This window comes from Coregonus lavaretus (genome assembly GCF_964263955.1).
Source record: "Coregonus lavaretus genome assembly, chromosome: 12".
Taxonomy (NCBI): Eukaryota; Metazoa; Chordata; class Actinopteri; order Salmoniformes; family Salmonidae; genus Coregonus; species Coregonus lavaretus.
The window spans coordinates 15,386,224-15,407,870 of record NC_139999.1 but is presented as its reverse complement, the minus strand read 5'-3'; the positions used below and the strand labels follow the sequence as shown (position 1 = coordinate 15,407,870).

At 43.9% G+C, this 21,647-nt stretch overlaps 1 protein-coding gene across 1 annotated transcript in view; it reads right to left on the bottom strand.

The window, feature by feature from the left end:
- LOC311138343 (uncharacterized protein) overlaps window positions 1-18,492 on the bottom strand; it is an 81,983-nt gene extending 63,491 nt beyond the window's left edge. The window contains exons 1-3 of the mRNA XM_084173013.1: window positions 18,450-18,492; window positions 18,094-18,261; window positions 2,592-2,696 (exon numbers count right to left, since the gene is read on the bottom strand). Coding sequence (XP_084029139.1) covers window positions 2,592-2,696; window positions 18,094-18,261; window positions 18,450-18,488 — 312 coding nt within the window. The 5' untranslated portion in view covers window positions 18,489-18,492. The remainder of the gene's footprint in view (window positions 1-2,591; window positions 2,697-18,093; window positions 18,262-18,449) is intronic.
- Window positions 18,493-21,647: the final 3,155 nt, after the last annotated feature.

Here is a 21,647-nt window from a genome sequence, read left to right as displayed (position 1 = left end):
CTATAACAGCCTCAACTCTTCTGGGAAGGCTTTCCACTAGATGTTGGAGCATTGCTGCGGGGAATTGCTTCCATTCAGCCACAAGAGCATTAGTGTGGTCGGGCACTGATGTTGGGCGATTAGGCCTGGCTCACAGTTGACGTTCCAATTCATCCCAAAGGTTTTCGATGGGGTTGAGGTCAGGGCTCAGTGCAGGCCAGTCAAGTTCTTCCACACCGATCTCAACCAACAATTTCTGTATGGAACTTGTTTTGTGCACGGGGGCATTGTCATGCTGAAACAGGAAAGGGCCTTCCCCAAACTGTTGCCACAAAGTCAGAAGCACAGAATTGTCTAGAATGTCATTGTATGCTGTAGCGTTAAGATTTCCCTTCACTGGAATTAAGGGGCCTAGCCCAAACCATGAAAAACAACCCCAGACCATTATTCCTCCTCCACCAAACTTTACAGTTGGTACTATGCATTCGGGCAGGTAGCATTCTGGCATCTGCCAAACGCAGATTAGTCCGTCGGACTGCCAGATGGTGAAGCGTGATTCATCACTCCAGAGAATGCATTTCCACTGCTCCAGAGTCCAATGGCGGCGAGCTTTACACCACTCCAGTCGACGCTTGACATTGCGCATGGTGATCTTAGGCTTGTGTGCGGCGACTCGGCCATGGAAACGCATTTCATGAAGCTCCCAACGAACAGTTCTTATGCTGATGTTGCTTCCAGAGGCAGTTTGGAACTCGGTAGTGAGTGCTGCACCCGAGGACAGACGATTTGTACGCGCAACGCGCTTCAGCGCTCGGCAGTCCCGTTCTGTGAGCTTGTGTGGCCTACCATTTTGCAGCTGAGCCGTTGTTGCTCCTAGACGTTTCCACTTCACAATAACAGCACTTACAGTTGACCGGGGCAGCTCCAGCAGGGCAGAAATTTTACAAACTGACTTGTTGGAAATGTGGCATCTTATGACGGTGCCACTTTGAAAGTCACTGAGCTCTTCAGTACGGGCCATTCTACTGCCAATGTTTGTCTATGGAGATTGCATGGCGGTGTGCTCGATTTTATACACCTGTCAGCAACGGGTGTAGTTGAAATAGCCAAATCCACTAATTTTAAGGGGTGTCCACATTCTTTTGTATATATAGTGTATATAGGGTAATTCACCTATTACAAATGTGAACCCAGCCGTACACACAACTGTCTTACCAAAATAATGCAAACTAAATGCTGAAAGTAGTAGCCTAGTTATTCATCCATGCAAACAAAAATACTGAATAGGAGTTGGAACCGGATCAGGGAACAGAACCAAAAACCGGAAAATAACAACATTTTTCAAGGAACAGAAACGGAAACGAAAGTGATCAAAACTGTTCCGGAACAGAACCGTTATTTTAAAAGCATGGGAACCGGTTAATAACATTATTTAACGTTCCAGGCATTTTTTTCTAGTCCCACAAAAAAACACAACAAAGCACCTATGCAAAGCTCTGACTATGTCACTGAGAAACTTATTCCAGTGTCTGCCTGCCTGCCAGCTGAAAATCTTTGCCGGTGTGTGTGTTTAGGCCACCTTCCCCTCCCCCTCCAAAGCATAGGCTACTGTACTGACGTTATGAGCGTGATTCAGAAGATAGTGAGAGAGATTTTTTATTAGCTAGAGAAGAATGGATTAATGTTTTCAATGGTAGTTAAGGATACTTTAGGCCTAGTTATCACGTTTTACGTTGGATTTATTAACTACAAAAAGGTAAGACGTGTTTTTAATTCTGGTGCAGCTGTGCACACAAGCTTGCTAGCTAGCAAGCTAGCTTGCTCAAGCTTGTTAGCTAGCTAGCTCAAAAGACATTAAAAGTTCCTTAATAGAAGCCGCTACTCCTAGGTATAATTCTGTGGACTTAATTCAGATAATGCATGTCATAATAAGATGTCCAGCACTTCAAGCCTCCTCCTCAACCCTCTCCTTCTCAACAGATTTTGCATCAACCTTGTCACTTAATCATTTGGACTTTTTTGCTATTTTTATATAGGGACATAAAACTTAAACTGAGGGGGCACAAGTTTCAACTGATGGGGCTAAGCCCCCTATTGCCCCCTCGTGGAGTCGGGCCTCATTACATACCTGGCCTGGAGGTGAGGTGTACAGAGGTAGGGTACACCCAAAACACACATCCTCAAAACAACCCTAATACCAGCTAATACAGGTTGACTGTCATGACTATTCAGTTATGTCTCAATGCCAAATCTTAGCCAGTGGCGTAATAACTAATTACATCCATTCTAATACAATTACCCTTCCTGGTGTCGTTTGGAGAGTCAACAGATGTAATTTCTAATGTAGGCTATGATGATGAAGTGTGCAAATGTTTTCTAAGGAGTTTTCCGATGTTTCCTCCATCTCCAGCTTAGGGCACCATGTTTTCTGATGTTTCCTCCTCCTGCTATGTTGTCTGTTATTATGGTGAGAGGAATGGAGATTTTTCTGAAGACAGTATTGCATGAGAGGAAGAAGGAAGAAGGGGAGAGAAAGAGAGCGGGGGAGGAAAGGAGGGAAAAAGAGGAGTGGTAAATGAATGGTCATAGTAGCTCCATGACAAGGCACTGACCTTTTGGCTTTCTGCATCGCTGTACATCAGGCCAAAGTAGTCCTTCTCCAGCAGGTTGAGGTGCTCACACACCATGTCCAGAAGGGCCTGTCCTTTGCAGTGTTTCTGCAGAAAAACACACACAAACACACGTGTCACAAATCAAGTGTTATTTAATCAAGGGTCAATCAAGGGTCAGGCGATTTCTGACCATGTGACCTGGACTCACTGATTAAAGCATTACGGCACCCCTTACAAAAATTTACCCTGGTACTACTATGGTACTTTCATTCATAACATGGTACTACTATGGTAATTTCACTTATACCATGGTATAGTCTGAATCATGGAAATGTACCATGGTTTTAGCTTTGAAGTATGATGGTACTACCATGGTACTGCCATTACACCTAGATATTACCATGGTACTGCATAATTTATACCATGGTATAAATCTGAATCATGGAAATGTACCATGGTTTTAGCTTTGAAGTATGATGTTACTGCCATGCACCTAAATAATACCATGGTATTGCATCATTTATACCACGGTAGATGTGGATCATGCAAATACCATGGTTTTAACCGGCATCATACATTCTACCATGGTAACTCACAATTATGATAAATGGTACCAATAATTATCATATGGTACCATCTTTATTAATTGTGCGTTACCATTGCACAACGGCAGTATAATGCATTAAATAAATAAACCCACCAAGGTCAAAAGTGTTTGGTTGGTATTATATTGATGTATTTATATATCAGTATGGGCATGTTTCTGATAAAGTCAGAAGCAGGCTAGTATTGTTGGTCCTAGTTTGTCTGTAACATCAAAGACAAAGGGAAATAGTTGCTGTGAAAAAGGTGTAATACTTTCATTTGTGTACCATGGTAGCTAGTACAATGAAAGAAATATGGGTTTTTGGTCACTACCATGGCAAGAAAATACCATGGTATTGCAACAGTACCATGGTATTTTCCTGCCATGGTAGTGACCAAAAAAACATGATAGTACCATGGTATTTCTTTCATTGTACTACCATGGTACATTTTTGTAAGGCACTGCATGGTTTTGTTGACATGCACACATTTAATATTCTTGGAAGTAAGTTCATTAGAGTGTCATGTAACTGCAAATGTATCAACACAACAGAATGTGTCTCTCCCCAACATCATCCCCAACCAGATAGCAGCTGGTGTCAAGATGGCTTCCCTATCTGTTGCTGTCTACAGACTAGAACAGCTCTGCCCTTGAGTGACGTGTTACAGTCAGAATTGATCAAATACTTGACAGGGAAAATGAAAACTGAATTGTAGAGGAAGATTGCTTTCTGCATGATAAGTGGTCCGAACAAACAGTGGATTATCGAATTTCACTCATATAACTGTATCCAAATGGTTAACATTCTGTTCACATTCCTGGGAAGGAAAGACAGAAGAAGTGTGAAAATATTTGTGAAGTTACTCAGATGTCCAAAGAAATTCTAGCCAAGAGAGTCGACTGATGGGGCGACACTTTAGCAAATCATTCTAGCGATGATATACCTTCATGTAACTTGAACAAATATAAGGAAAAACGATTGTGTGTAAATTTAAGTACACATTCGTACATAACAAAACATCACTCTGAAACCAGTAGAGTAGCATGGTACCCTGGTCAGTAGATCCCAGAGTTCAGACTACGGGTGCTGGGTGCTGCTGTACACACGCAGATACACACACACACACTTTTCCCTTGGGGTCGTAGCCAGCGAGCTGTGTGTGTGAACTGCTTGTGCTGCTCTCCAGGGAGCAAGCTTCTGTGCGGCTCAGTGCTTGCTTTCCCTAGAGCCTGGTTTCCGCGGTGGCAGGGAGACAGAGCAAGCCGTTGCCAAGGAAACAGATGCAGATGTGTGCTCCCTCCCGCTCTTTTTTGTTCCTTAATATCTCAAGGCCAGAGCTGGGGGGGAGTGTCTCCTTTGGCTCATTATGGTTGAAGAGATGGTGGAGTAAGACGCTGGAAGCACTTGTGAACTCTTACTGTCACTCAACACAGTCCCCATGGAAAGGTTGTGGAGAGAAGACATGGATGTGGTGGTAGGGTCTGTATGGAGTGGACTGTATGGCTTTAGGATGAGCTAATAAAAGCCCAGTGTAGTCAAAAATGTGATTTCCTGTGTTATATACAGTGGGGAGAACAAGTATTTGATACACTGCCGATTTTGCAGGTTTTCCTACTTACAAAGCATGTAGAGGTCTGTAATTTTTATCCTAGGTACACTTCAACTGTGAGAGACGGAATCTAAAACAAAAATCCAGAAAATGCATTTTATTGCATGACATAAGTATTTGATCACCTACCAACCAGTAAGAATTCCGGCTCTCACAGACCTGTTAGTTTTTCTTTAAGAAGCCCGCCTGTTCTCCACTCATTACCTGTATTAACTGCACCTGTTTGAACTCATTACCTGTATAAAAGACACCTGTCCACACACTCAATCAAACAGACTCCAACCTCTCCACAATGGCCAAGACCAGAGAGCTGTGTAAGGACATCAGGGATAAAATTGTAGACCTGCACAAGGCTGGGATGGGCTACAGGACAATAGGCAAGCAGCTTGGTGAGAAGGCAACAACTGGAAGAAAATGGAAGAAGTTCAAGATGACGGTCAATCACCCTCGGTCTGGGGCTCCATGCAAGATCTCACCTCATGGGGCATCAATGATCATGAGGAAGGTGAGGGATCAGCCCAGAACTACACGGCAGGACCTGGTCAATGACCTGAAGAGAGCTGGGACCACAGTCTCAAAGAAAACATTAGTAACACACTACGCCGTCATGGATTAAAATCCTGCAGCGCACGCAAGGTCCCCCTGCTCAAGCCAGCGCATGTCCAGGCCCATCTGAAGTTTGCCAATGACCATCTGGATGATCCAGAGGAGGAATGGGAGAAGGTCATGTGGTCTGATGAGACAAAAATAGAGCTTTTTGGTCTAAACTCCACTCGCCGTGTTTGGAGGAAGAAGAAGGATGAGTACAACCCCAAGAACACCATCCCAACCGTGAAGCATGGAGGTGGAAACAATTCTTTGGGGATGCTTTTCTACAAAGGGGACAGGACGACTGCACCGTATTGAGGGGAGGATGGATGGGGCCATGTATCGTGAGATCTTGGCCAACAACCTCCTTCCCTCAGTAAGAGCATTGAAGATGGGTCGTGGCTGGGTCTTCCAGCATGACAACGACCCGAAACACACAGCCAGGGCAACTAAGGAGTGGCTCCGTAAGAAGCATCTCAAGGTCCTGGAGTGGCCTAGCCAGTCTCCAGACCTGAACCCAATAGAAAATCTTTGCAGGGAGCTGAAAGTTCATATTGCCCAGCGACAGCCCTGAAACCTGAAGGATCTGGAGAAGGTCTGTATGGAGGAGTGGGCCAAAATCCCTGCTCAGTGTGTGCAAACCTGGTCAAGACCTACAGGAAACGTATGATCTCTGTAATTGCAAACAAAGGTTTCTGTACCAAATATTAAGTTCTGCTTTTCTGATGTATCAAATAATTATGTCATGCAATAAAATGCAAATGAATTACTTAAAAATCATACAATGTGATTTTCTGGATTTTTGTTTTAGATTCCGTCTCTCACAGTTGAAGTGTACCTATGATAAAATTTACAGACCTCTACATGCTTTGTAAGTAGGAAAACCTGCAAAATCGGCAGTGTATCAAATATTTGTTCTCCCCACTGTATATATATATATATTTCCACACTATGAGGTTGGAATAATACTGTGAAATGTCTTTCTTGCAAAATCTTTCTTGAGAAATTGCTCTTTACTAAGAAGCTATTTTTGTTTCTTTTTGGCCATTTTAATTGAAAACAATCACAGGAAGGTACTAAATTGTTACCCAGAAATGATTTGATATTGAGATAAAAATGGCTGCAATGGACCTTTAAAAAGATATGGGCATGTTTAGGATCTTAATATGCGGTGACTAAGGCATTGAGGCGTTTCTCCATGGACACTCCCTTTCACAGAGCAATTAATTCAACTCCACTTTGAGCACCTTCACAGCAAATTACAAGCGTTTTCTCAAAAAAACAACACAAGTACCACACTTAAATCTTGGCAAAGTGTACAAACAAACTCATTGTCAGAGTCACACAGCATTCTAAAAAAGATATGGCACCCAAAATAGCACCATTCTACACAATAACAGAGTGCAGCTCATCCATGCATGGCCTGGTAGATACACCAGTATACACCAGGGAGCAGAAGGAAGGGGTGAGGGAAGTGTGGGAGTGCGTGGCCCTGTCTCCCCTCTCTCCACTGGGGCCCCTAGGGAGCCAGAGCCAAGCAGCCATGACAAGACAGGCTAATTAACCCTTGGATGGGGCACCTCCTCCAGTGAGAATTGTCACAAAGTGGTGCCTGCCTTCCCTCAACGCTATTATTATCAACTCCTGGAGCATGGAGGAGGTTTGATAGGGCAGGCCTGACGTTCCAACCCACCAATTAAAGACAGGAAGAGGGTCGAGGGGAGGCCAGGAGTGAGGTGAGGATGAACGTTGTACTGCAGCAGCAAGTTATGTAAACATGGATGAGTAAAAAGGAAGGGTCGATTTGCACATCATTTAGTAGCAATGAATGGAAGTACAAAATAAAGCAAATTCTAAAGGCTTTGAGAATCATAATGTGGAGTTTTATTTCCAGTGCTGAGAACAGCTTGAGTTGCTTGAGAGTTTTTGAAAGACTATTTTTTGCTACGTTTTCTTTTGCGAAAGGTTAGTAAAAGCAAGGGCAATGTTCTTGAGATTCTTATATAAAAAATACACTCACATACCATAACATGAAAGTAAGTATCCTAAGGGCAGCTCACAATAACACAATATTCTATTTTCTCCTTGACTGCACCTGGGTCGAAAATTTTATGAGTATAGATTTACCATCGTTCTATCACTGGGTTTTGTTGAGGGATTTTATTGTGCAGAAGAGGGATATCATTTGACCCTCAAATTGTACAGTATTTCTGCTTTGTCATGTTGTATACAGTGAGGGAAAAAAGTATTTGATCCCCTGCTGATTTTGTACGTTTGCCCACTGACAAAGACATGATCAGTCTATAATTTTAATGGTAGGTTTTAGGGGTGTAACGATCCATCTACTACATCGATATATCGATTTATATTCCTATGATCCAACTACATCGATCTGTGCTCGGCGAGTTGGCCTTTTGGACAACATATATCGATCTAACATCGTTTTAAAATTTAATAAATCGATTGTATCGATACTAGGAAATAACCCATTGGATTTAAGCACGTCAGACTTTATATGGATGTTTTTTCTTAGCACTTTTAATGATAAAGGCTTTAAACATTACTCGATTCAGTCTGCCTATCCGTGACGTCATCGCGCCAACAGCAGCGCAAAGGCGCAAAGACAACAAAACATAGCATGGCGGACGACAGAGGAGAAGCCGACGAGCAAGAAATTATCAAGCCACCATTGCGGTCCTTACAAGAAACAGGAATCTAGGAAACTTCACCTGCACTGTCCAGTATCCAGGTATTTATTTCAGTCACGCTGGTTGAATTTTTGGCTAAAAGGTTACTGAATCGATTTCAAGTCACTGAATCGTTTCGGATCGTATCGTTCTAAATGAACCAATATCGTCCTTGAATAGTATCGACAACCACGAATCGTGATACAAATCGAATCGTTGTTAAAACGAATCGTTACACCCCTAGTAGGTTTATTTGAACAGTGAGAGACAGAATAACAACAAAAAATTCCAGAAAAACGAATGTCAAAAATGTTATTCATTGATTTGCATTTTAATGAGGGAAATAAGTATTTGACCCCTCTGCAAAACATGACTTAGTACTTGGTGGCAAAACCCTTGTTGGCAATCACAGAGGTCAGACGTTTCTTGTAGTTGGCCACCAGGTTTGCACACATCTCAGGAGGGATTTTGTTCCACTCCTCTTTGCAGATCTTCTCCAAGTCAATAAGGTTTCCAGGCTGACGTTTGGCAACTCGAACCTTCAGCTCCCTCCACAGATTTTCTATGGGATTAAGGTCTGGAGACTGGCTAGGCCACTCCAGGACCTTAATGTGCTACTTCTTGAGCCACTCCTTTGTTGCCTTGGCCGTGTGTTTTGGGTCATTGTCATGCTGGAATACCCATCTACAACCCATTTTCAATGCCCTGGCTGAGGGATCTCACCCAATATTTGACGGTACATGGCCCCGTCCATCGTCCCTTTGATGCGGAGAAGTTGTCCTGTCCCCTTAGCAGAAAAACACCCCCAAAGAATAATGTTTCCACCTCCATGTTTGACGGTGGGGATGGTGTTCTTGGGGTCATAGGCAGCATTCCTCCTCCTCCAAACACGGTGAGTTGAGTTGATGCCAAAGAGCTCGATTTTGGTCTCATCTACCACAACACTTTCACCCAGTTCTCCTCTGAATCATTCAGATGTTCATTGACAAACTTCAGACGGCCAGGTATATGTGCTTTCTTGAGCAGGGGGACCTTGCGGGCGCTGCAGGATTTCAGTCCTTCACGGCGTAGTGTGTTACCAATTGTTTTCTTGGTGGCTATGGTCCCAGCTGCCTTGAGATCATTGACAAGATCCTCCTGTGTAGTTCTGGGCTGATTCCTCACCGTTCTCATAATCATTGCAACTCCACAAGGTGAGATCTTGCATGGAGCCCCAGGCCGAGGGAGATTGACAGTTCTTTTGTGTTTCTTCCATTTGCGAATAATCGCACCAACTGTTGTCACCTTCTCACCAAGCTGCTTGGCGATGGTCTTGTAGCCCATTCCAGCCTTGTGTAGGTCTACAATCTTGTCCCTTGACATCCTTGGAGAGCTCTTTGGTCTTGGCCATGGTGGAGAGTTTGGAATCTGATTGATTGATTGCTTGTGTGGACAGGTATCTTTTATACAGGTAACAAACTGAGATTAGGAGCACTCCCTTTAAGAGTGTGCTCTTAATCTCAGCTCGTTACCTGTATAAAAGACACCTGGGAGCCAGAAATCTTTCTGATTGAGAGGGGGTCAAATACTTATTTCCCTCATTAAAATGCAAATCAATTTATAACATTTTTGACATGCGTTTTTCTGGATTTTGTTGTTGTTATTCTGTCTCTCACTGTTCAAATAAACCTACCATTAAAATTATAGACTGATCATTTCTTTGTCAGTGGGCAAACGTACAAAATCAGCAGGGGATCAAATACTTTTTTCCCTCACTGTATCTACAGTACCAGTCAAAAGTTTGGACACACCTACTCATTCAAGGGTTTTTCTTTATTTTTACTATTTTCTATATTGTAGAATAATAGTGAAGACTTCAAAACTATTAAATAACACATATGGAATCATGTAGTAACCCAAAAAGTGTTAAACAAATCAAAATATATTTTACATTTGAGATTCTTCAAATAGCCACCCTTTGCCTTGATGACAGCTTTGCACACTCTTGGCATTCTCTCAACCAGCTTCACTTGGAATGCTTTTCCAACAGTCTTGAAAGAGTTCCCACATATGCTTAGCACTTGCTGGCTGCTTTTCCTTCACTCTGCCGTCCGACTCATCCCAACCCATCTCAATTGGGTTGAGGTCGGGGGATTGTGGAGGCCAGGTCATCTGATGCAACACTCCATCACTCTCCTTCTTGGTAAAATAGCCCTTACACCGCCTGGAGGTGTGTGTTGGGTCATTGTACTGTTGAAAAACAAATGATAGTCCCACTAAGCCCAAACCAGATGGGATGGCGTATCGCTGCAGAATACTGTGGTAGCCATGCTGGTTAGGTGTGCCTTGAATTCTAAAAGAAATCACAGACAGTGTCACCAGCAAAGCACCCCCAGACCATAACACCTCCTCCTCCGTGCTTTACGGTGGGAACTACAAATGCGGAGATCATCCGTTCACCCACACCACGTCTCACAAAGACACGGCGGTTGGAACCAAAAAACTCAAATTTGGACTAAAGACCGAAGGACACATTTCCAAAGGTCTAATATCCATTGCTCGTGTTTCTTGGCCCAAGCAGGTCTCTCCTTTAGTAGTGGTTTCTTTGCAGCAATTCGACCATGAAGGCCTGATTCACACAGTCCCCTCTGAACAGTTGATGTTGAGATGTGTCTGTGACTTGAACTCTGTGAAGCATTTATTTGGGCTGCAATTTCTGAGGCTGGTAACTCTAATGAATTTATCCTCTGCAGCAGAGGTAACTCTGGGTCTTCCATTCCTGTGGCGGCCCTCATGAGAGCCAGTTTCATCATAGCGCTTGATGGTTTTTGCGTCTGCACTTGAACAAACTTTCAAAGTTCTTGAAATGTTCCGTATTGACTGACCTTCATGTCTTAAAGTAATGATGGACTGTCGTTTCTCTTTGCTTATTTGAGCTATTCTTGCCATAATATGGACTTGGTCTTTTACCAAATAGGGCTATTTTCTGTATACCTTGTCACAAAACAACTGATTGGCTCAAACACATTAAGAAGGAAAGAAATTCCACAAATTAACTTTTAAGAAGGCACACCTGTTAGTTGAAATGCATTCCAGGTGACTACCTCATGAAGCTGGTTGAGAGAATGCCAAGAGTGTGCAAAGCTTTCATCAAGGCAAAGGGTGGCTATTTGAAGAATCTCAAATATAAAATATTTTATGATTTTCTTAACACTTTTTTGGTTACTACATGATTCTATATGTGTTATTTCATAGTTTTGATGTCTTCACTATTATTCTACAATGGAAAACATTGCAAAAATAAAGAAAAACCATTGAATGAGTAGGTGTGTCCAAACATTTGACTGGTAATGTATATCTAGGAGGTTTTCAGCCAAGCCTTTCCTTTTGATAATATATACTGAGCAAAAATATAAACGCAACATGTAAAGTGTTGGCCCCATGTTTCATGAGCTGAAATAAATTATCCCAGAAATGTTCCATATGCACAAAAAGCTTATTTCTCTAAAATGTTGTGCACAAATGTGTTTACATCCCTGTTAGTGAGCATTTCTTCTTTGCCAAGATAATCCATCCACCTGACAGGTATGGCATATCAAGAAGCTGATTAAACAGCAGGTGCACCTTGTGCTGGGGACAATAAAAGGCCACTCTAAAATGTGCTGTTTTTTCTGTTTTTTCAGTTTGGCATGCTGACTGCAGGAATGTCCAACAGAGCTGTTGCCAGAGAACAGAATGTTCATTTCTCAACCATAAGCCACCTTCAATTTAGTTTTAGAGAATTTGGCAGTACGTCCAACTAGCCTCACAACACGCCAGCCCAGGACCTCCACATCCTGGCTTTCATGCTTGCTCTTTCCCAACAATGCAGTCTTCAATATCAGTAGTACTATAATTTTTGTTTTTTAAAGTGACGTAGAACACAAAAACACTAGAAATAGAAATAAAAAAGAGCACGAGAATGTAAGTAAGCTATACTGTATACAGGGACAATAACCTATTTACAATGTGCAGATATACTGGAGTGGTAGGGTTAGATATGTATAGGGGTAAGGTGATTAGGCATCAGGATAAATGATAAATAGAGTAGCAGCAGTGTATACTGTATGATGATTGTATGTGAGTGTGTGTAGAGTTAGCATGAATGTGGGTGCCTGTTGTGTGTGTTATTTTAAATTTAGGGGTTAGATTTAGGATTACAAATAGGGTTAGGGTTAGGTTTACAGGTTAAGGTAAGGGTTAGGGAAAATACGATTTTGAATGGAAATTAATTTTAGGTCCCCACGAGGATAGAAGAACATAACGTGTATGTGTGTTGGAGTGTCAGTGTGAGTGTGTGTGATAGCTTGTGTAGCCATTTAGCAGTCTTGTGGCTTGAAGCTGTTTTTTTTTTTTTTTTGACATTTAGCAGACGCTCTTATCCAGAGCGACTTACAGGAGCAATTAGGGTTAAGTGCCTTGCTCAAGGGCACATCGACAGATTTTTCACCTAGTCGGCTCGGGGATTAGAACCAGCAACCTTTCGGTTACTGGCACTACGCTCTTAACCACTAAGCTACCTGCTCCCTGTTCAGGAGCCTGTTGGTGTCAGACTTGATGCTCCGGTACCACTTGCTGTGCGGAAGCAGAGAGAACTATGGCTTGGGTGGCTGGAGTCTTTAACCCAACCTTTTTTAGTATTAAAGAATTAACATGTCGCGAGCTACTCTTTTTTTTCCTAGCTTTCAAATAGGCACATTATTCTTTTCTCCTCTCCCCTGCAACTCTCAAAGTAGTGCACTACGTCTTCTGTCAAGTTTTTTGTAATTTTTTTTACCTTTATTTAACTAGGCAAGTCAGTTAAGAACAAATTCTTATTTACAATGACGGCCTACACCGGCCAAACCCGGACGACGCTGGGCCAATTGTGTGCCGCCCTATGGGACTCCCAATCACAGCCGGTTGTGATACAGCCTGGAATCAAACCAGGGGGGCTGTAGTGACGCCTCAAGCACTGAGATGCAGTGCCTTAGACCACTGCACCACAAGTACATGGTAAAATAATGGTTAATAAACAACCCTATAAATCTGTGATTTTTTTTCTCCCAATTCTGTTTTATATTTTCCCAAATTATGTTCTCAGTTTAATGTTTCCTGGTTTTAGATTTTTTTTGTTTTCACTCTTAAATTACAATTGTTCATAGAGAAACAACGAAATTGGATGTTCTGAGTCCATGTCAATGCTTCACCCACATCAGAAAAAAAAAATAGGTCTGGAAGAAAACTAACACATTTACATTTTTTGGTGTAATTCTCCTTTAATTGCGCATCTGGCCCTTTAATTGTGCATCTAGTGATTGAGGAATGTGCTGGTCTAGCATGGTTGTGTACTGCTGCTGCTCATTTCATGGCAAAGTTTGCATATAGCAAATAATAGATACAAATGATATATTTACTCATGATATACTTCTGCCAGGTAAGCCTACTTTGCAGTTAATGTTTAATTGAGAAGGTTTTGGGGAAAGTATTTCTGTCAACCCACAAGATGGTTATCACATCAACTGGCTACACACGGAGTGATAGACAAACGCGCGCACCACACAGACAGACACGTGCAATATTGCTGAGAATTAATTGGCAGATAGTGTTAGGATTGGCTTTTTAAGCCAATAGTGGCTAACCAGGGGTGGGATAATGTCGATGTTGCGTTGATTAGATAGTAGCTGGGAGCTTGTGGTGTCTGATACTTGTGAGATTGAACATGTGAAAATTGCATGACCTTTCAGAATTGTTTGGCGAGCTACTCATAGGTGGGCTGCAAACTACTGGTAGCTGACGATCGACCTGTTGGAGACCCCTGTGTTAACTATTTTCCATGCCTTCCTTTCACACCGCCTGGTATAGAGGTCCTGGATGGCAGGGAGCTGGGCACCAGTGATGTACTGGGCTGTCTGCACCACCCTCTGTAGCACCATATGATGCTTGGTTACCATACCAAGCAGTGATGCAGTGACCAGTCAAGATGCTCTCAGTGTCTCATGTGTGTGGACCATTTTAGTGATTTGGACACCGAGGAACTTGAAACTCTCGACCCGCTCCACTGCAGCCCAGTCGATGTGGATGTAGTCCACGATCAGCTCCTTGGTCTTACTGATGTTGAGGGAGAGGCTGTTGTCCTGGCACCACACTGCCAGGTCACTGACCTCCTCCCTGTAGGCTGTCTCGTCGTCGCCGGTGATCAGGCCTACCACCGTCGTGTCGTCAGCAAACTTGATGATGGTGTTGGAGTCGTGCATGGCCATGCAGTCATGGGTGAACAGGGAGTACGGGAGGGGACTAAGCACACACCCCTGTGAGGCCCCCCTGTTGAGGGTCAGAGTGGCAGAGGTTGCCAACCCTCTCCACCTGGGGTCAGCCTGTCAGGAAGTCCAGGATCCAGTAGAAGAGGGAGGTGTTCAGTCCCAGGGTCCCAAGCTTGGTGTTGAGTTTGGAGGGGACTATGGTGTTGAACGCTGAGCTGTGGTCAATTAGCAGAATTCTCACATAGGTATTTGTCTTATCTAGGTGGGTGAGGGCAGTGTGGAGTGCAATTGATGATGTGTCTGGGATGATGTGTGTCATAACCAGCCTTTCAAAGCACTTCATGATTATAGATGTGAGTGCTACAGGAAGGTAGTCATTGTGGCAGGTAGCCTTCGAGTTCTTGGGAACAGGAATGATGGTGGTCAGCTTGAGAAATGTGGGGATTACAAACTCGGACAAGGAGAGGTTGAAAATGAATGTGAATATGCCTGCCAGCTGTTCTACGCATGCTCTGAGAACGCGCCCTGGAATACCGTCCGGCCCGTGGCTTTACGAGTGTTGACCTGATTAAAAACCTTACCTCAAGTCGGCCTCGGAGAGCGAGATCACCCAGTCCCCTGCGTCAGCGGGGGCCCTCATGCACGGCCCGATGTTGTTTTTGTCGAAGCGTGCATAAAGTGTATTGAGTTTGTCTGGGCAGATCATGGCTGGGTCTTCCTTTGTAATCCGTAATGGACTGTAGGCTGCCACATGCGACGGGCGGCGGAGACTGTGTAATAGGATTCCACCTTATTCCTATATTGTCATTTTGCTTGTTTGATGGTTCTTCTTGTACTTGTTCGTGTCCTCAGCCGTAGCCTTGGGGTTGGCTGTGGTAGCCCTGTGTGCGGTAGCCCTGTGTGCGGTAGCCCTGTGTGCGGTAGCCCTGTGTGCGGTAGCCCTGTGTGCGGTAGCCCTGTGTGCGGTAGCCCTGTCATTTAGCTTAGCGACAACCTCTCTGTTAATCCAGGGCTTTTGATTGGGGAAGAGTGATCCTTCACTGTGGGGACAATGTCGGTGATGCATTTCCTAATGAAGCCAGTGATGGACGTGGTTAGCTCGTCGATGCTATCGGCAGAGTCCCGGAACATATTCCAGTCAGTGCTAGCAAAGCAGTCTTGTAGCATAGCCTCCGATTCCGAGGACCATTTCTCAATGGAGCACGTCATGGGTACTTTCTGTTTGAGACTTCTGCTTGTAGACAGGAAGCAGGAGTATATAGGTCCCCTGTAGCTCAGTTGGTAGAGCATGGCGCTTGCAACGCCAGGGTTGTGGGTTCGTTTCCCACGGGGGGCCAGTATGAAAATGTATGCACTCACTAAACTGTAAGTTGCTCTGGATAAGAGCGTCTGCTAAATTACTAAAATGTAAATGTATATAGTCATGATCTAATTTGCAGAAGGGGGGATGAGGGAGGGCCTTGTATGCTTGCTTGTGGGTAGAGTAACAGTGGTCTAGGACTTTATCGCCCCTGGTGGCGAAGGAGATATGTTGATGGAAGTTGGGCATTATGTGTCTTAATGATGCGGAATTAAAATCATCGGCAACAAGGAAAGCAGCCTCCGGGTGCATGGTTTCCTGCTTGTTTATAGCCTCGTACAGTTTGTTAAGTGCCAGCTTGTAGTTTTTCTTGAGGTGGAATATATACAGCAGTCACGATAACCTCTCTCGGGAGGTAGAAGAGTCGGCATTTGAACATCAGGTATTCCAATACGGGTGAACAATGGGTCGAGACTTCCACTGTGCTACAGTCAGCACACCATTTGCTGTTGATGAAGTGGTATACCCCTCCCCCTCTCAATTTCCCTGAATTCAATGTACTGTCTGCTTGCTGAATAGAGAATCCTTTAAATTGGATAGCCATGGGGTGTTTCTTGTCCGAAAGCCATGTTTCAGAAAAGCAGAGAATATTGCAGTTACGAGAGTCCCATTGATAGCAAATCCGCGATCGGCGGTGATCCATCTTATTATCAAGAGACTGTATTTTGGCCAATAGAATTGAGGGAAGAGGTGGCCGGTTTTCCCTTTGCCTTAATCTCGCCAGGCCTCCCCCTCTCCTGCCTCTTTTTCACTGGCGTTTCCTCTTGGATAGCCCGAAAATTGGGTTGGAATTAGACAAAGAGCCTAGGGCAGAAGAGTCAAAGTCGAAGTTGAAGCCGGAATTTAGGTTAGTAACTGCCGATCTGATGTTCAAAAGTTCTGGTCGATCATAAGAAATGATAGTGTCTACATACTACAGACACACATAAAACAAGTTTCACTTATATTTTTTTGTCCATTCTGTGAGACATTCAAGTTGTGATTTTGCATGCAAATGGACATCCATAATGCTGGAATCGCCCATATCTCGCTATGTTTAGGAGGGGCCCTGGAAGAGGAGAGAGGGCAGTGGAGTGTGGCACAGCCTGCCTGGTTGGCACAGATTGGCCAGGGAGAGGAGACTGCTTACATCCACCATCCCAAACACACAGGGAGGGACAGACAGACAGACACACAGGCAGACACTTACTCCTCGTTATGTACCACAAAACAGCCCCTGAAACATGGTGATAGAGCCATACAGTATATGCATTACTAGCTGCCATTAGAAGACACAAGACAGCAACAGTATAGTGCTCTTGCCAATAAACACAGGTTTCTCAATCTCTAAGAGTTCACACATCACTCCTTGACCAATTTTCTAACTGAATAGATGGGCGCAATTGGCCCAGCGTCGTCCAGGGTAGGGGAGGGAATGGCCGGCAGGGATGTAGCTCAGTTGATAGAGCATGGCGTTGGCAACGCCAGGGTTGTGGGTTCGATTCCCACAGGGGGTATGAAAAAAAATAATGTATGCACTAACTGTAAGTCGCTCTGGATAAGAGCGTCTGCTAAATGACTAAAATGTCAATGTAAATTAATACAGTGAGCATTCCTTACCATCATCAAGCATTGCCTACCATCATGAAGCATTCCCCACCATCATGAAGCATTCCCTACCATCATGAAGCATTCCCTACCATCATGATGCATTTCCTACCATCCTGAAGCATTCCCTACAATCATGAAGTATTCTCTGCCATCATGAAGCATTCCCTACCATCATGAAGCATTCTCTGCCATCATGAAGCATTCCCTACCATCATGAAGCATTCTCTGCCATCATGAAGCATTCTCTGCCATCATGAAGCATTCCCTGCCATCATGAAGCATTCCCTACCATCATGAAGCATTCCCTACCATCATGAAGCATTCTCTGCCATCATGAAGCATTCCCTACCATCATGAAGCATTCCCTACCATCATGAAGACGTGTCCTGTTTGTTGATGGGGCTGTTATAACAGGCATTGTAAGCGGGTGAGCCTGCTTTTCCTCCACTATATTCTCTGTGTCACTCATCCTAATGATTAGAATTTGTGTCTGTGGCAGAGAATGTGTAACTTTGCATTGGCCTTGCCCCATGGAGAGCTCCACACATGACACCCTCTCTTTCATCTGCTTCATAACGGCCTTATCTGCACTCAGCAGCTTCATAACATACAGTAAACACAACAAAGCCACAATGTTCCAAAGTAAAAAAAAACTAGTTGAATCTGCTGGTAGAGCCACACGGACAAAAATAATACAATTAGAGCAACATTTCTCACTGTTATAAATATATTTTGACTGGTTCATTCAAACACGCTCTGGACGTAACCTCCAACATGGTTCTGTTCAGGGGATGAGATTTTTCCTTCCTTCCAATGCTTACCTCAATCCCCGCCTCATAGCCAGAGGTGTCCAGTAGGGTGACCTTGAAGGGAACAGTCTTTGGCCGTTTGGAAGTCTTCTGGGGGGACTTGGGGGTCTTGCTTGGGGTGGTCTTTTCTGACACGTTGTCTGTTTCCCTGTGGTCGTCGATCAGTTTGGAGTCCTGGTCCTTTATATGAAATTCATAGTCACAGGTGAAATTGACAGTAAATTAATGTATTTTATAATTATGACCACTGAACATGTGTAAATATCTGTCAATGGTTGATGTAGGACGAGAATACATGTGATCTGACCAGGAAAAACACAAGGCCCTAATTGTGGTATAGATTGAACTTCCTGTGCTCTCCTACATACCTGTTTAGCCATCTTTGTGTCTAAAGCCGAGTCCTGCATGCCAGTTGCTGCCCCCTTCTGCCAGGAGGACTCTTCTGCTGCCTTCTTCACCTGTGACTCAGGGCCAAGCTCTGTTGGCATAGCAACCTCTCCTTAAACTGGGGAAAAAACACAAATAAATATTTTGAGTCTAATTCTTAGTCTTATCAATACGAAAGTAAAGCGGCCTGCATGATACAAAAAGAGAGTCTGCTAAAGAGTAGGTGGTGCCAAGATGGTGCCAACAACGAGGTACTCCTCAGGCAGCAGTGATGGCAAGGCATGACATAGCAAAATTACATTTCAAAATGTCATAGGTTAATGTGATTCAGCTCTTGTGGTAGCAGTTATTCCCTTGCTTCCAGAGCCATATACAGCAATCACAGAGTGTGTTACAGATCACCAGTGCTGCAGGTGGTAGCAGTGACAGAACCACACCCTCAACCAATAAGAAACTACTTCCTGGAGCACAGCATCACTGTAAGTTCTGCTTCCTGTGGTGACTTGCCGCTAAAAACCGCCTTGTCATCAAGGACATTCACTTTATTTCAGAAATCTCTCAATTCAGATAATCATATTTTATTTAAGCAAGCAGCATTTCAGCAGTTGAGACGATATAATCACAGAGATGGTCCTGTAATTAATTTAGCTGCAGGCAAGATCATGGACTGAATATTATTAGCTCTGATAGTCACTGGTAATTTCAACAGAATTATGATTCTGAGCATGTAGAATTGAACAGTGAGAAATCCTCACTAAAGAGTAATGGTAGTGGTAATTACCTAATCATAATGAGTAAATCATAAAATAATAATACTAATAATCATGTATTATATAAGTGCAGTTCTCGCACCCAAAGAGCTACAAAGTAAGTCACATAGAATTACATATGGAATTGATAAGATATCTATAGTCATACAGTAGCATAGTTGTTATTTGGGATGCCAGAGGGATGGGCTATGTTGTGGCTGTTTAAATTAATCCAGGAAGGTGATGGGGTGGATGCCAACGTCCATTATACCAAATCATCTTCCCCCATAATTACACTCTGTCAGGGTATACACTTTTAGACAGGCATCTGACACAGGGACGCATTTTCCTCTGACACTCTATCAAGGAAAAGATGGCCCATCCAAGACGGCAGTATCCCCAATGGAGCCGACCCTGCTGGGGCCACCGTGAGCCAATCTGATGCCAGTTATATTCACAGTGTCACACACAACACCTCAGAGGAACTTGTATTTAATCCAATCTCCATCTGACCCCTGCGGTCCTGCTGCCCTCACGGCACAAATCCAATCACTATAATGCACCATGGGTAAGGTACTGTAGGTTGAGCGGGTGGGCTGCTGTCAGCATCCCCAGTGGACAGAGACAGAAACATAACCACTTCTCTCAGGGTCAGAGGGACAGACAGAGGCTGAAGGTTTAAGATTGTGACATACAGTCCATGCAGCAGGGTGCTTAAAGTAGCATGAAGAGATGATCGTGACAGGCCGTCCTCCTCTGTGCCATCACTTACAATCACATGGAATTGACAGGCATTAATTCCCCTCCTGTGGGACAAAATGGCAGTGTGTGTGACTGTGAGTGGTGTGTGCTTGCTCTGCTCCGGGGGCTAATTCTCCCTGGCTGTCTGATCCAGCTGAGTCTCTGGGCCATGCTGCTAAATCAATTTTCCCTCTGTGGCTGAATCACGGAAATTACTTCAAAGAAACCCTCCCTCACTCACTCACACGCACACACACATGCCGTAACTTCCTATGTGGATACTGTTCCAATGTAAACAGCCGTGTGTGTCTTTAACATAATCTATCTATCTCCACCTTACTGTCAATTCTCAGAATCTCAGTGCTACTGGGGAATCTCATCAATCAAACAACGTGGGTCTCCGTCTTTCCTCCATGTGGCACATCTCATACATTTCTTCAATTCAGAAACATGCCGACATCTCCTCTGAACATCCCTATGTGGTAAATTACATGAGGGATTCATCTACAGCTGTGGTTGGGATGAAGGAACCATGTGAACGTGTGTACATTGGCTTTGGAGTTCACATGTACCTGACAACAAAGACACCAGTTTGAAATCCCCGCCCCAACCTAGCTCCCATCTTCACCTCAGCCAGAATATCTCCCTGGCTGCTCAAACAGCCACTGTTAGTTCTATCCCACATACAGCATTAACAAGCACCCAACCACTCCATGTTTATTCCCATCCACTAACATATGACAACCACTCCTAGCCTCTCTGCCAGATCAATACCTAGCTGTGTATTGGCCCTGCATGATTTAAGGTGCTATGCAATCCAACATGGCACTGCTTTACTCTGATTGGTTTAGAGTTACCGTATGTTGAATACACACACACACACACACACACACACACACATACTTAACACATTGTCATCCACAACCGCCTCATTCCTCAGGTCTAATTGGGTCTCCTATCCGGAGATCTTTTATAGATTCAGATTAATTACTAAATGAATGCAGGCTGATGTCACAGAGGGAAGTGGAGGAGCTCTCGGAACACATTGGTGCACATTCATTTCCTGTCACACCCCATTAGCCATATAACAGCCCTGTCTGTCCCTGGCTTGGACACATGCAGCACCAAGACCTCTGCAGGGGAGAACGTCTGTTCATCTGCCCCCACAAGCAGCACACTGACATGTGTTCCTATACAATACTATATGTAGGCTATATTTGTCTCTCACCAGCAATTGAATGGTTTGATGTACAGTATCTTGTAATTATTCATTAAAAAGAGAAGCACATTCTTATATATTACCCCATAGAGTATTTAAGAGATCCAGCATGCTGTCATAATTGTGTATTGGGGCTCTTTCTTTCTCTCTGTCCCCTCTTTCCTCCCTCTCTCTATCTCTTTCTTTTTTTCTCTTCATTCTCATCACAGAAGAAGCTTTAATCTAAGTGAGAGGAGAACGGAGAGAGCAGAGAGAGAGCAGAGAGAGAGAGAGAGAGAGAGAGAGAGAGAGAGAGAGAGAGACAGAGATAGGGAGAGAGAGAGAGAGAGAGAGAGAGAGAGAGAGAGAGTGCGGAAGAGGACTGGCTCAGTTCAGAGACTCAGTTGCCATGGTAACACTTTTTTCTCCTCCGGAGCAGCATATGTGACGGCGCTGTCCGTTGAGGGCAGAAAAGAGATGGAGGAAGAAAG